At 36.9% G+C, this 14,288-nt stretch overlaps 1 protein-coding gene across 1 annotated transcript in view; it reads right to left on the reverse strand.

Moving 5' to 3' along the window:
* MUC6 (mucin 6, oligomeric mucus/gel-forming) overlaps positions 1-14,288 on the reverse strand; it is a 71,725-nt gene that overhangs the window by 22,394 nt on the left and 35,043 nt on the right. Inside the window, exons 3-8 of the mRNA XM_010570135.1 lie at positions 8,900-9,140; positions 7,254-7,380; positions 6,100-6,187; positions 4,828-4,937; positions 2,754-2,961; positions 429-551 (exon numbers count right to left, since the gene is read on the reverse strand). Of these exons, the coding sequence (XP_010568437.1) occupies positions 429-551; positions 2,754-2,961; positions 4,828-4,937; positions 6,100-6,187; positions 7,254-7,380; positions 8,900-9,140 (897 nt within the window). The remainder of the gene's footprint in view (positions 1-428; positions 552-2,753; positions 2,962-4,827; positions 4,938-6,099; positions 6,188-7,253; positions 7,381-8,899; positions 9,141-14,288) is intronic.

The following is a 14,288-nucleotide window of genomic DNA, read 5'->3' on the forward strand; positions in this document are numbered from 1 at the left end:
TCTTGAACTATTTTAAAGGGATTTTACAAAATGCCCATAATATTGCAGAACTTCTCTGAGGTATGCTACCTCTTGCTGGTGCCCTGAAAGGCTAGATACCTGTTTGGGATAGGAAATTAATTAAGCTTACTCAATGTATATTATAGTACAGAACTTTAAGCAGGTAGCATATAATTATCCCCTCATGTATCATGGTTTTGTGAGGAAAATGCTTTCACAGCTCTGTTCTTGCAAATAGTGATCTCAAAGGACCATGACTATTCAAGACTCCAGTTACATTATGTTACCTGAGAAATAGCAGCTCTAGCAGCACAATGCCCTGAAATGCACTGCTAGTTCATTATTAAAAAGTCTATTCCACTTGGCTGGATATATGCCAAAAACATTTGTATGGGCCATTTAGGGTATGATGAATACAGAAATGATACCTTCTGGACAAAAGCAACCATAGGTACAGTGACTGGAACAGCTGTACTCTGGGTTGGAACAGGTTTTAATACATGGAGAACCACATTCCTCATAGATTTGGTTAGCAGAACATTTTCCCACAGCTGTAACAAACAGTGAAACTGTTAATATTTTTGAAGTGTAAACATTGAAGAATCTCTCGTCTACCACCTAGGATGAAGAAGACCTTGTGATTTCTGGTACTAATGTTCTCTTATCCTGCCTCAATACTCAATTCATCATCTGAATATTCATCATTACCATCATATTCACTCTAGCTTTTATTCATTTTTCATGGCCTATTTATTAGAAACTCCTTTCAGAAGCTCCAAGAATGGCAAACAGGTTATATTGCAGCCTAATAAACTATCACAAATCAGATTTCCTGTAGTACCCGAAGGATTTAAAGACTGTAACTCTTGATCTTCTTTATAGTTCCTGCTTCTCAGACATTATCTTCTTTTCAGAATGCAGCTACCTAGCAATTCTAATATATGGAACTCAGAACATGTTTTATTACGATAAATTCAAGCAGAGATTTCTCCTTATCCGAAAGAGTAAAAATAAGTGAGGTGGTGAAATAGAGATAGTTAGAGATAAGCCTGACAAAGAAACAATGAAGACTAAAAAGTTCATTACCTTTGTATATTTGGCATTTATTTGCAAATTCTTAGATTCTCAGCTTTGGTTTTTTGGGAAACAAGGGTTCCAATTTCCCCCCTTTTTTTTTTTTTTTTTTTAAGCAGTGCCTTTTATCATTTTACTACCAATCCTAGTAATGGTCTACTGGCAACATGAAAACTGCTATGATTTGGAGAAAACCAGGCTATTATTGTACTGTGATTAGTAAGAATTATTATACAGTTCCGTGAATGCACACAGTGCCTGACTATGTATCTGAATCTATAAAATGCCTTGAGGAGTTTACAGTTTTGAAGGATCAAAACCAATTGCAGACCAACCAAAGAGTAAAATGGGTTACCAGTTTATATAAGATGGAGAATAGGAGGGGAAAAATTATTTTAGAAAGAAGTACAATTTTATAGTGTCGGGGATAATAATGGAGCTTAGTAGGGAAAGTTTTCAGTAAGTATGAGGAAAGAACGAAAGAAAACTCAATGTTAAATACAAAACAAGAAATGAAGAGTGGCACCACTACGTGAAGATCAAGACGAAAACAGAAGAATAAGGCACCAGAGATGCAGGGAGGGCGAAACGATGCAAAGCCTCGTAAGTAACAATGGTGAGATGATAGACTATGGCAAGTTAAACAATGACTTCAGGAATATAATTCAACTGGGATTTCACTATTCTTAAGCTAAAATCTAGATGGTAGCCAACCTTAAAGATTTTTGAAACAGCATAAGAATCAAGGGATAAGAAGAAATATTTTCCTGTCAAAGCAATTTACTTTACAAATCTGCTACCCATAATCATATATTCATATAAAGGATAAATAAAAATATGATCAAATTATATGCTTCTGAAGGACAATATCATATTAAGCAAGGTCAATTCTGAATGCTCCTCTTTTTTGACATGAGCTGCATCTCTGGTAATTTAATGTGTGAGTTGGTATAGAAATAACAACATCAATTTAAGTTACATTTGACTTTTTTTATGATCAGCATGTTCTCTTATAAAACAATGAATCCTGCTACATAACATTGACTATAGATTGAAGTTTCAGGTGGATTCAAAAAGACTGCAAAAAGTGATTCAGAACTTTCATAACAAACAGGCACTTGAAAAAAAGTATGTCTAGTCACATACAGGTTGGAGAGTAATGGAAGATTTGCTTCCTATTTACTTCCAAACAGTAGTGGTAATTAAGAAGGCTGAGCACCTGAAAATGAACTACTGAAAATCTCCTTTGAATAAAAGCGGCTACGGCACTTGTTAGCAAAAATGTTCAAAGACTTCAGAAGCCATTTAACAGTTCTCTCTCTTCACTGGATAATTTGCTAAGTACAGTAATGAAAAAACTGTACTAAGAGAGTAAAGTCTCCTGTTGAAGTCTGAGAAATTCAACAGTTTTCACTCGGTGAATGTTTCTCTCTTTTATGGTTACTGATCTAGGTGTAGGAGCTATGTTTCATGCTTCCTCCTTCTCCTTTGAGGTTTCCATCCTCTCCTTAATGCTTTACCAAAGACCACTGTTCTCTTAAGAAAATAATTTGTTTGATTCAAGACAATAGAGACTTTTCTATCAGTTGATTTTAATTCCAAATAATCATAATTCTCCCTCTATGTAAGATATAGCAAGGTTAAGTACAATATCCTATGAATGAAACATTTGAACTTACAGCAGAAGTTTTCAGTTCTCCAGTTGAACACCATTTGATGGGACATAGCACATTGCCTCGAATACTCTGACAGTGTAGAGCAAGTGCAATTGTTTTGTCCTGGCTCAATGCAGTCCTGCATATCAAGCTGGCAACGAGTGACAAACCCATCCTTTGGCACACTGCAGGTTGGTGACACCAAGTTAAGTAGCTGAGAGCAGATAATGGCCTAAATAAAAAGAGAAAGAAAATTGTTCCTGGTAGTATTTCCCCCATGTGAAAACCACAATAGCATATCACTGCTAGTTATGATTTTCTTGTTGGTTTGTTTGCCTTTTTTTCCCTCTACAGTTTATTAATTTGTATTTGACTTAAAATGCATGAGAAATTCATGAATAGCGGGGAATATCCATCCATTGTATAATGGAAGGATTTGGATATGTTGAATTAGTTCCATTTCTCATTAAGTTGAAAATTAAGTCATTCTTTCAGTACCATCATCCCCCTAAAAATGGCTGAGAACATTACAGGCAGGGAGCATGTTGTCTCATGGAGATTCAGTTTCAGGACCAACATCCCCAATGTGAAGACAGCAACATTCATTGCCCTTTGAGCAAACATTTGATACATCTGTATTGCCTATCACGTTGCCTACTGCAGTATAAGGTCTCAACGAGAAACAAGTAAAAAGGTTAAACCTCCCAGCCAACAGAAGTTCTCTCCCAGATCAAAGTAATTTTTCAGTGTGAATACAAGTAATATTTACAACCTTCTTCTTCAGAAAAGTATCTTCCTCACAGGACCCACAGAAACTCCTGTTCTTTATTCTCGCTTTTCTTGTTAAAGAGATACTACAAAAGGAATGTTTCTCTGTTTTTCTATTCTGGGAAAAGGAAAGTCTCAGTAGGATTCTAGCTGGCTCTTCCTCTGTAGTATGAAAACTAAAATTTAGCAAGAGGAATGGTTTCTGTGTTCAAACTAAGAGATTCTTGCATTGCTAGAAAAATAAGATGAAACTATTAAGGAAAAAAGAAGAAAAATTTCCTATTTCAAAAGAAAACTTCTTAAGCATTCTGCTATATACTGTATACAAATAAGTACATGAGAATTGCAAAGTAAGATCATATTCTTGTGAGGAAGCACAAACGGAATCAAAGAGCATGATCATTCAATGTAAAGTGAAAAGTTTTTTAGAGGATAGCCATGAGCACTTGCCATTAAGTATATGGTGACATTATGACCTCCTAGGTAGAAAAACCAACAGGTTGCTGAGAGAAATTACGGAGTTTCCATCTCCTCAGCCTGGAAGATCCACCCAGGAGATACTCAAAACCTACTACAACATTGTCCTGGACAACCTGCTCTAGCTGACCCTGCTTGAGCAGAGGGGTTGGACTAGATGATCTGAAGAGATCCCTTCCAAACTAAACCATTCTGTGATTCTGTAAAATCTGTGTGGAAAAGGAAAATTCGAGCTTCCCCAACTTAACAGGATCATCCTAAGTAGGATTTGATTCCTGTATCTGCAAAATCTAAGAAATAGAACCCCTTTTGTTCTTTGCTGCTACCAAGCTTCCTCTTTCAACCATAGTTACGTGGACACATCATGTTTCAGGTATGCTGATTTTCTTTTCACTTAGGACTGGAAGTGATAGCAGTTGATAGTGGTTGACCCTGTTACAAATGCTGTTATCTGGCTGTATGTTTGAAGCATCATTGAATGTCTTCAAGTCAGTACAGCTTATAATGTCAGGTCTCTAGTTGTTCAATAAAAAGTTCTTTAAAGCTTCACTGGTTATCATGAATTTCTTGTGGTGACCTGCATGAAATTTCAGAAAGCTGTGAGCTAAATGCTTGTAGGTTTATATGAGCAATATAAATCCAGCCTCAAAAATGCCCACGGGCCTTTTTCAAAATGTATTTTAATGCAGAGAACTCCTTTTCTTTCTCATATCATGCTATACAAATTTTGACTTTATCCATTTTCATGGAAGTCAGTTTTATGACACCATTGCCTCTCTGTTGTTGGTTTCTATCTACCTTTCCACTTCTGTTAAGAATCATGCAACAGAAAAGCCAAGAAGATCTTTCTTACATATTTTTTGTGAGGAATGGTGGAAATTGGTATCTCCTCAGACAGGCAGATCTCTGATGGATCATCCATTTTTTGTAATGCAGCAAATTTATATGTATCCAGCAATTTACCTGTGAATTGAAGGGTTATAATTTGTCAGGAAAAAGCCTGCATGGGTTTGTTTACTCATTGCTGTGATCTAGCAAAACTCAGATTCTACTCTTTGACTGTGAAAGGTCCTACTAATTAATCTTTCTGATGATAACAGCTACCTCTTTTGCCCTTTAACTGGAGTCTACTCAGTAAAGCATACTTTTATCACCTTGATCATTTCTCTGAGCTACTTCCTAATCTATCACATCTACTACCTTACATGATACCAGCTGCTATGATTTTTCTGCCAGCTGTATTATCTTTTGCCAGCTGCTAATTCATGCCTCTTCTCCTCATCCCCCATTCTTATATTTTCCCCTACATGTGCGGTTAAACTCATCACAACCCCAAAAATATTGTATACTTTTTAGAACTCTTTTCTGTGATGTGTATAGAAAACTGCATCTGGCTCTGTTGATCTGAGATTAGTTTACTGTGCAATTTAACATCTCCGCACTAGCACTGTAGTTCAGATTAGCAGTATGCTTTTAAAGCAAATCTCCCAAACATCCCCACCCTGTACAATTTGATTTACATTGTGGAGTGGTCTTGGCATACAGCGTTCCTTTAAGATGAAACCAAGCTGGAAGATGTGATACAAGAGCACATGTAACAAGCTCCAACTGCTAATGGGCATTAGTTCAACAGACCAGATTAGAGTGACTCTGAAGTGAACCCCCCAAACCACATATAGCGCAGATGTCAAGTCCTCAGCAGCAACGATTTTGTTCTAAAGATCCACCACTCTTGGGACACACTACTTGTTAATGTTCTTGTCTACTATGCTCTTTGTATTATAGCCTCATTCTTGCTTCTGCCTAACATAATAATTTCCCTCACCGTGCCTTGCTATGAACCTAGACTGTTCTGAAAGTTAGGTGAAAGAGTGTTTAGAAATAATCTGTTTCTAAAATATAAAAGAGTCCTTATCACTTGTCTGAGGAACCCACAATATTATCGTCATAGCAAATAATAGTGTGTAGCATAATCGTATGATATGTATGTTGGTGACTTATGGGAGTGCTTTACTCAATTCTGAAACTGAGTGAGCAGTCAGAGCAATATTAGTACAGTATGAAATTTCCACCTTGACTCAGTTTAACTAGTTCCCCTTCCATCTGACTTGTCCTTAGATCTTACCTTCACTCACAAATTCATTCAATTCATAACCATCATAATTTCCACACATTCCACAGGTTTTCCCCATGTATTTTTTTTCAGTCAAAACCTAAAATAAAATAAAACAGAACATTTAAAGGGATCACCCTAAGTAAAATTATCTATACAGCATTACCTTTCTCAAACAAATTCAATTCAAGGATCCAATTAAAGGTGGTCCTTCGCATTAATTTCAGTGACTTGATTGGAGGAGAAGTTTTAGAAGCAGTTACTTCTTTTCCCAATAGGCAAGTAGTGATTGTTGCGATTTTTTGATTTAATAAAAGAACAAGATTCTAAGACATTTGCAGAGAATTGAAGGGGGATAATATTCTAAGGAGCGAGAAAAAGTAGAAAAGGAAATGATGCTGTTTCCTTGCTCATATCTTTGTTGACAAAGCACAAATTTCAGGTTTGTTCTCTTAAAAAATTGAAGGTTACAGGAAGAAAATCTATTTTCAGAAGAAGGTTGTTCAATTATCTATTGCTCTGGAAGGTGGTAGTATTACCACGGGCTACAATCAATGTATTATTATGAAAACCTTAGATCAGAGGAAGTAACCTGACTATATTTAGAATACAGTGTGTACCCATCACAGTAGCATTTCCTGTTATATGTGTGATAGTAATGCTGGTAAATCTCCCAGACAATTTATTACATAAGAATCTCCCTGTTATAGCAAACTTATCAATCTAGAATTCAGTGTCTTTTGTGGCATTAATATCACAGGTCACACAGAGAAAATGTATCCTCTTCTCTAAAATATATCAGAGATTTTGGAGGGAAAACATGAAAAGATTCAGAAAAAGGCAAGAAACAAAGGAGCTCATAGTAGCAGCATATGTTTGAAACGAAAAGATGTCCAGGGGAAGCACAGTAGAACTGGCAAAACTATGGCATACGCTATTAAATTCTACACAACTTTAAACAACTTCAACATCCCATTAGCAGAACATCGTAGCTGCTGGAATAGTCTAAGGAAAGTTGAAAAATCTGTGAAAGCATCCACAAATCTCAGCATTGGTGGCTTTAGTTAACTACCAATGTTAACTACCCATTAAGTCTAAAGAGATCTTGTCATTCCAGTAAGTCAGTGAGACTTTCCACTTCTGCTTTATGAGAACATTTTACTAACCATGAGATAGTCAGCATTGTTCCACATGACAACTAGTTCCATCTCCCTCAGCTTGGCCACCAGACGAATGTTGCATCCATAAGGTGCTATTTGAATTCCATTGCTGGTGTAAGGCAACTTAATGACACTGTAATAAGGCGAGAAGAAAGACTGACATTCTCATACCAATATTATGCAGGTACTAGTTATCTTTTTTAGATATAATACACGTACAATCTGAGTACTTGTAGCAACATGAAATAGATTTTTTTTTCCTTTGTAACTGTAAAATTTCAAGATACATTAAAATTTCTGTTGATTGCATGTCAGCAGTTTCACAGAAGAATCACCAGGAGATGGTTGCATAGGGATTATAATAGTGAAAATATTTGCACAGGACTTGGCATCTTCACTTGGTTTGGTTTTATTAGGGCATAGTTATATGTTTCAAGAACTTGTAACAATACAGTTTGTGTGGTAGAACTATTGCTGATTATCCTGAAGAGCTTCTATGGACTACAGCCTGTTAATATAGGAATTACTGCTACAACTGAAAACTGCCAAGGTTAGAGAAACCCATAATAGGAATGTTGTAGCAGAATGAGGTTTTCATCCTTGTGGCTGAATTCTAAAGCTACAAACTAAAAACATTAAAGTACAAATATATTTTGCTAAGTACTCACTAAGAATGTGATACAATCATAGAAAAGTTGTTTGGAAGGGACTTCCTGAAGTTGCACAGGCCAGCCTTCCACCTGAAGCAGGGCTATGTGCAACACTAGAACAGGCATAAACTAACAAAGGAAGTTTTTCTGAATACAGTTTGCTAAATTAAGGTAGAGCTGCAAGTTGTCTTTTTGTTGTGATGGTTATTGTACCCAGGTAACTACGATAAGATACAGACAATCCACAGTCAATTATTTCCCATATCTGCATGTACCCAGAGACAAAAAGTCAACATTGCTTATCTGATAAAAATGCTGAAAACTTTACTGGAGAAATTTCCTTGTATGGGAGCAATTTGTCTAGAAGAATGAATGATACAGAACCCAAAGTTTCCTATCAGTGTAATTCCTCAATAAAACACTGGTTTTCTGGATGTAATAATCCTTGCAATAACGTGAACAGTTAGTCGTCTCATAAGCAAGGACTTCTTTGTAAGGCCCTCCAATATTTCTCTGTTGGTTGTATAGTTCATATATGTCTTATACCCTATGTATGTGTTATCTTTAGCACAGAGGTTTCAGAGTTATCTAAGTCTCAAATCAAATGAACTCTAAGCAAAACACAGGAATTTCAAATAGTATCTACTAAAGGGTATAAGCCATCCCATCTGTGCTTGTAGTAGAGAGAAACATAAGCAGACTGGTAGTATCTAGGAGACTGTAGTTTCAATGTGACAACTGTTTTGGTCTGAGAAGGTTAGTTTATCTCTTGGGCTACACAAATGTACTCTAAGCCCAATTCAAGTAACTGCAAATGAAATACTTATCTAGAGAGTATGCTTGATAGGAAGAAATGGGAGTAGAGTCCAGCTAGGTTCAAATTATGAACTTCCATAATTTGTTAGTTCATTTCTGATACAAAATGGTCTTCTTCAGTGCAACTGCTATATAACTCCTGGCCTTCTTTAAACACTTTTTTCCCCATTCATTGCAGAATCTTACCCAACACTCCTGACAGAAATGCTGCCTTTCTCAACAATGACAACAGAAGGTCCCAGCTCAATAATGATCCTTGCAATTTTTTTGTCCAGCCCACGGCGGAACTGAATGTTGAAGTCTGGGCTGCTTTCATCACATACAGTTGCAAAGATATAGTTGCAGGTCCCAGTGAAGTCATACTGGTATTTATCAAAGGTTGAAAAATGCCCTCCACCCCAGGTAGAACAGGAATCCTTGCTCAAAACTATAAAAGTGAAAGAGAAAAATGGATTTAGGTCTCCTAACAGCATATTTGCTCATTCTGATTGCTGCTTCAAATATAAATAGCATGAAAAGCTAGTAAGTTTCTACTCAGATTAATTACATAAACAACATCCTAGCCATTTTTTTTGGTAACCTCAAAATTTTATCTCAAGTCAGGAATTGATACAATAGTTGGAGTCAGAGCAACATTCTTATTTACTGTAAGCAGAGGAGAGCTCCTTAGCTTCCTAGCTTGGGAAACACCCTTCCGTCTCCTTCTTGGATAATATAAAGGTTTACCTTCTTATTTCAGTCTGCTCGATCTGTTTGCAAAGGTGACAGCTTGCTACTGCAGAGACCTTTAGCATCTCAGGCACAACATTTACAAAGCTATCTATGGCATTACTGTATCATGATTCATTGCACAGTCAGATCATTAGATATCCAAAGACAGTCCTCAAAGCCCAACTTGTAAGTCCCCACTTTTTTGGCTCTGTGTTTGTGTGACAAAGTTCCAGCCAGCTTTGTAAATATATGAAATGTTTTAATCAGTTTTCATTTTTAAAAAGTAATCACTTTTCTTCTGAATGGACAGATCTTAGGAGGTTTAAATGAATCATAAGAAAGAGATACAACTCCAGCGCTTGATGTTAGATATTTCTATACCTACTTAAAGCATTTGGACAGTCCCTCTGAAGTTGACAGAACTACTGAAGTAAGTAAAATCCTTGGTTATGTATTTCCAGACTCAGATCATTACTGTTAATTTTTAAATTATTTTTTGCTTATGGAGTTATATGAAGCTCAGGTACCTTAGAATGTATCTTAGAAGCACAAAGTATCAGCTAAGTTTAGCAAAGTCTATCTGCAATTCATATTCACTGCTTTAAAGCCCAAACATCTTTTATTCTTTAAGAGTGATCAAATGACTACAGAATGCTACTGGTTTTATTCAGGTCACGTAGAAAATACTGTTTTCCAACAAGTTGTTGCCTGTTGGCAAAAAGTACTCCTCTTCCATGCTGCTGTGCTGTCCAGATCGTCTGACTGGAAAATAGGAATCGGCTAATTGTTACCATTCATCCTTCATGCCCAATTACAGCTATTTTAGTATATTGTGCTTAAGTGATACCGACCAGCAAACCCCAGCTTTTTCAGAGCGTGCCAATGAATGATTACCTGGGGTTGCACATGGTCAGAGTGCAATAGGTGCCCCTTTCTATAAATATAGGAGTGTCTTCAATGTACTTGTTTATATTTAAATCTTATAAGAGAAAAATAACAAATTGGAAGGTCAATAACTCAAGAAAGTTTAAAACTAGATTATAAATTTGTCTTCTGAGTTCAGTTTTTATTAAATGGCATCTAGGGATTTTCCTTTAATTTGTGTATATCCATGCCCTACTGTTCCTCTTGTAAGAACAGACAGAAGACAGAGATGAGTTGCTGAATTTTTTTTTTTTGGCTGATCACAAGTACTCAGCTATTTTTACATTTAGGATGAACTTCATGTAGCTTTTCCATGCTTATGCTGAATGAGAATTCACCCAATTCAAGCCACTCTGCTGCTTCTGCCTAAAGAAATGCTTCTCATTATAATAAATTTGCCTTTGATATCATTCTTTTTGTTCTACATTTTTGTTCTGCATTTTCCCCAAACTAGATTAAGAACTTCATTGTCAACCACTGAAATGCAGCAACTTTTGGAGTACACAGAGCTGCTTTTTAACAGTATGCAACAGTAAAGCACAGCATTTTAACCTAAAACATTAAGATTATGGATTACTAGGAAGAATGTCTGTAAGTAGAATGATACAAAAATTGTTCAGAATACTAGAACTGATATCCGTATTTATTTTAGAAAGGTTCTAGTGAAAATTGTATGTTTTCAGAAGGGTTATAGCCTTCTGTATCCTGTCTTAGCAGAGGAACAGCATGTCCTGTAAAATACAGTGTATCATGATAGCATGATGACATTTATTCATTCTTGTCATGGATGTGGAAAACTAAATATTTAATGAATGAAATTTAAATTGAAAAGTCAGCGCCTCACATTTCTTCAGAAAAGAACATGAAAAGTTGTATTGGTTCTGACCAAGGGTTGATGTAGCTTGGTATTTTATCTCCAGCAGTGATCATTAAGAGACTGCCCAAGGGAAGAGTCCCACCAGGTCAAGCATGAATACTTCCCCAGATATTCTCTCAGACTCCAATTATTTTCAATTCAGGGGATTTTGTGAGGCTATTGGGATTTGTCTGCTTACCCGCCTTGTGCTCTGGCTTCCAAGTACTTGTCCAGCCTCCTTTTAAACTGAAGTGAAATTTCTTTGTAACAGAAAATACCACAATCACTGCTGTCAAAACTTAACATTTTAATTATGATTTAACACTTTAATGATATTTACCTTTCTAACAGTACTTCTGATAGCTAGTATTTTTAGTACTTTAGAGCTATAATATGCTAATTATTTTGTGCTTTGGCATGGCACACATTTTTATACAAGTACAATAGTCGTATGTTACTATCTTTTGTATTTCTTAAGACTCAGAAGGACTAGCATAAATTTGCAGTAAGTAGGCAGCTGGAGTTAATTTTGCTTACAGATTTGGTTGCACACACACAAGCCATTCTTAGGAGTTAAGGGAAAACTCCTGGGAAACTACCAGAACTGTGGCAACAATAGCTTCAGCTGGCACAGCTGGATGTTGAAGCGGAGATCTGTCCATACCCTGACTCCCCATTGACTGCTGGCTATAAAGGCGAGGAAGAACTATGCCATATTCTGATCTTTCACTTGCACATACATTTGTTTTAACCTGCAATCTTTAAAATAATCTCATAGACCTAGCCTATATGGAGAATCAGCTTTATTTCATTTCCTGGATTTTGCAGCATCAAAAGAATCTATTTCCTGAATTCTTCAATAATATTAGGCAGTAATCTGCAGGAATGAAAATCAAACAGATCACACAAATGACCTCAACACCAAATTTCTAAATGTGGAAGGCTACTAAACTCCTCACAGTTTCTGTCTTTAGGCACCAAAACCTCAGCATGGCACACTAAAGCACTTTCCATTTAGCATAAAACTTACCAGAGTGAGACAATATATTATACCATCTTTTTATAGGCAAACTCTTCATTCAGAATTTCTAAAACTAATGCTTTAAAAGGTACTGTCCTTGAGGCAAGGACTTATTTTTACTATGTGTTTTGTACAGTGTCTTCTGCAATATAGAACTGATGCTGGATGAAGTTGTTATGCATAGTTGCAATGTGAACATTAAATACCAGGTCAGGCACTTACTTCTTTGCAGAGATTCTTTCTGTTTTTGGAGAAAAAAATGGGGCCAATAATCTCCTTCAAAAGCTGTGAAAGGAAAAAGACAACAGGAAGAAGTTATCCTCTGAGCACAAGGAAGTTGAATATTTGTATATTTATTTATTTTTAAATATCATACAAGCCAAAGCAGGGTCAGCACATATGAATTGCATCCTGCCACACAAAACTGAATGGAAATTATAGTGGAAAACCACATAATTCAGCTTGTAATAAAAAATTCTTTTGCAACCAGTAAAATGTTACCAAAAGCTGTCAGAAATCCTATGCAATATGAGATTTCCTGTACTTCATCCACAAATCCGATGTTCCCTGTTAAAAAAAAAGTGGGATAAATCTTTCCTCATGTTTTTGAATTCTTATTCCACCATGTCCTGGTTTTGGCTGGGATAGAGTTAATTTTCTTTCTAGTAGCTGGTACAGTGTTATGTTTTGGATTTAGTATGAGAATAATGCTGATAACACACTGACATTTTCAGTTGTTGCCAAGTAATGTTTAGTCTAAAGTCAAGGACTTTTCAGCTTCTCCTGCCCAGCCAGCAAGAAGGCTGGAGGGGCACAAGAAGTTGGGAGGGGACACAGCCAGGACAGCTGACCCAAACTGGCCAAAGGGGTATTCCATACCATGTGACATCATGCCCAGTATATAAACGGGGGGAAGTTGGCTGGGGGGACGGATCACTGCTCGGGAACTAACTGGACATCGGTCAGTGATTGGTAAGCAATTGCATTGTGCATCACTTGTTTTGTATATTCCAATTCTTTTATTATTATTATTATTGCCATTTTATTATTATTATTTTCTTCCTTTCTGTCCTATTAAACTGTCTTTATCTCAACTCATGAGTTTTACTTCTTTTTTTCAATTCTCTCCCCAATCCCACTGGGTGGGAGAGAGGGAGTGAGCAGCTGTGAGGTGCTTTGGTGGTGGCTGGGGTTAAACCACAACACACCATCTGGGTAGAAGTAGTGGAGGGAACAGCCAAAACTGGGAAAATATGGGAAAAGTAACGTCCCGTGTGTTCTTCACAAGAATCATGGGATCTGTAGCCAAAGAGTGGGAAATCCCCAGCCCTAGTTGTTGCTTTTGCTGCTCATGTTAAGGCAGAATGATGAAAGCTGTTACCTGCTCCCTTTCACACACCTCTTCACAAAGCCTATTCTGCTTATAAGAAGCCAAGGAATATTTATGTGTGTACTCCAAATGTGGAGTACAGTATGGTCCCTCTTCTGTCACAAACCCAGACCTCTGCATGTGCACAACTGCACCATGTCCTCATACATACCTAAAGGTTCTTTTGCCTAGCAGCTTGCTTCCTGCCCAAAGTGTGAAGAGAGTAAGACAGATGTTGAGAAGGGCTGCCATAGCCAATCTACAAGTAGCAAGCCCTGCACAGGGACAGAGGTGGTGCATGCATGGAGTGAGCTTTCATAAAGTCAATAGCTGGATGGTAACAACCAAAGCAAGCTGTAAGAAAAAGGACCTGGGGTACTTCAGAAATGTGCTACTAATTTTTAAAGTTTGTCAGGTCCAATATTTCTTAGATAGGAGGAGCAAATATCCTGTAGAAACCATATAATTCTCTGTTTAGGATCTTCTGCAACAGAGAAAATGTTATGGCAGAAGGTTTCTTTAATCACATAAACCAGGCCAAGTCTACATACGTATCTATATATATACTACAGGTCTGCAGGCTCTTCTTGCTTCTTTATGTACGGAAGAGAGTAAAAGCCTCTAGGGAGCTCACTAACTGTAATAGACTCTCTAGCCAACTCCACACTGTGCTGCTGAATGTGAGGTGATATTT

This window comes from Haliaeetus leucocephalus, unplaced genomic scaffold (assembly GCF_000737465.1).
Source record: "Haliaeetus leucocephalus isolate CR32 unplaced genomic scaffold, Haliaeetus_leucocephalus-4.0 Scaffold293, whole genome shotgun sequence".
In the NCBI taxonomy this organism is placed as follows: domain Eukaryota; kingdom Metazoa; phylum Chordata; class Aves; order Accipitriformes; family Accipitridae; genus Haliaeetus; species Haliaeetus leucocephalus.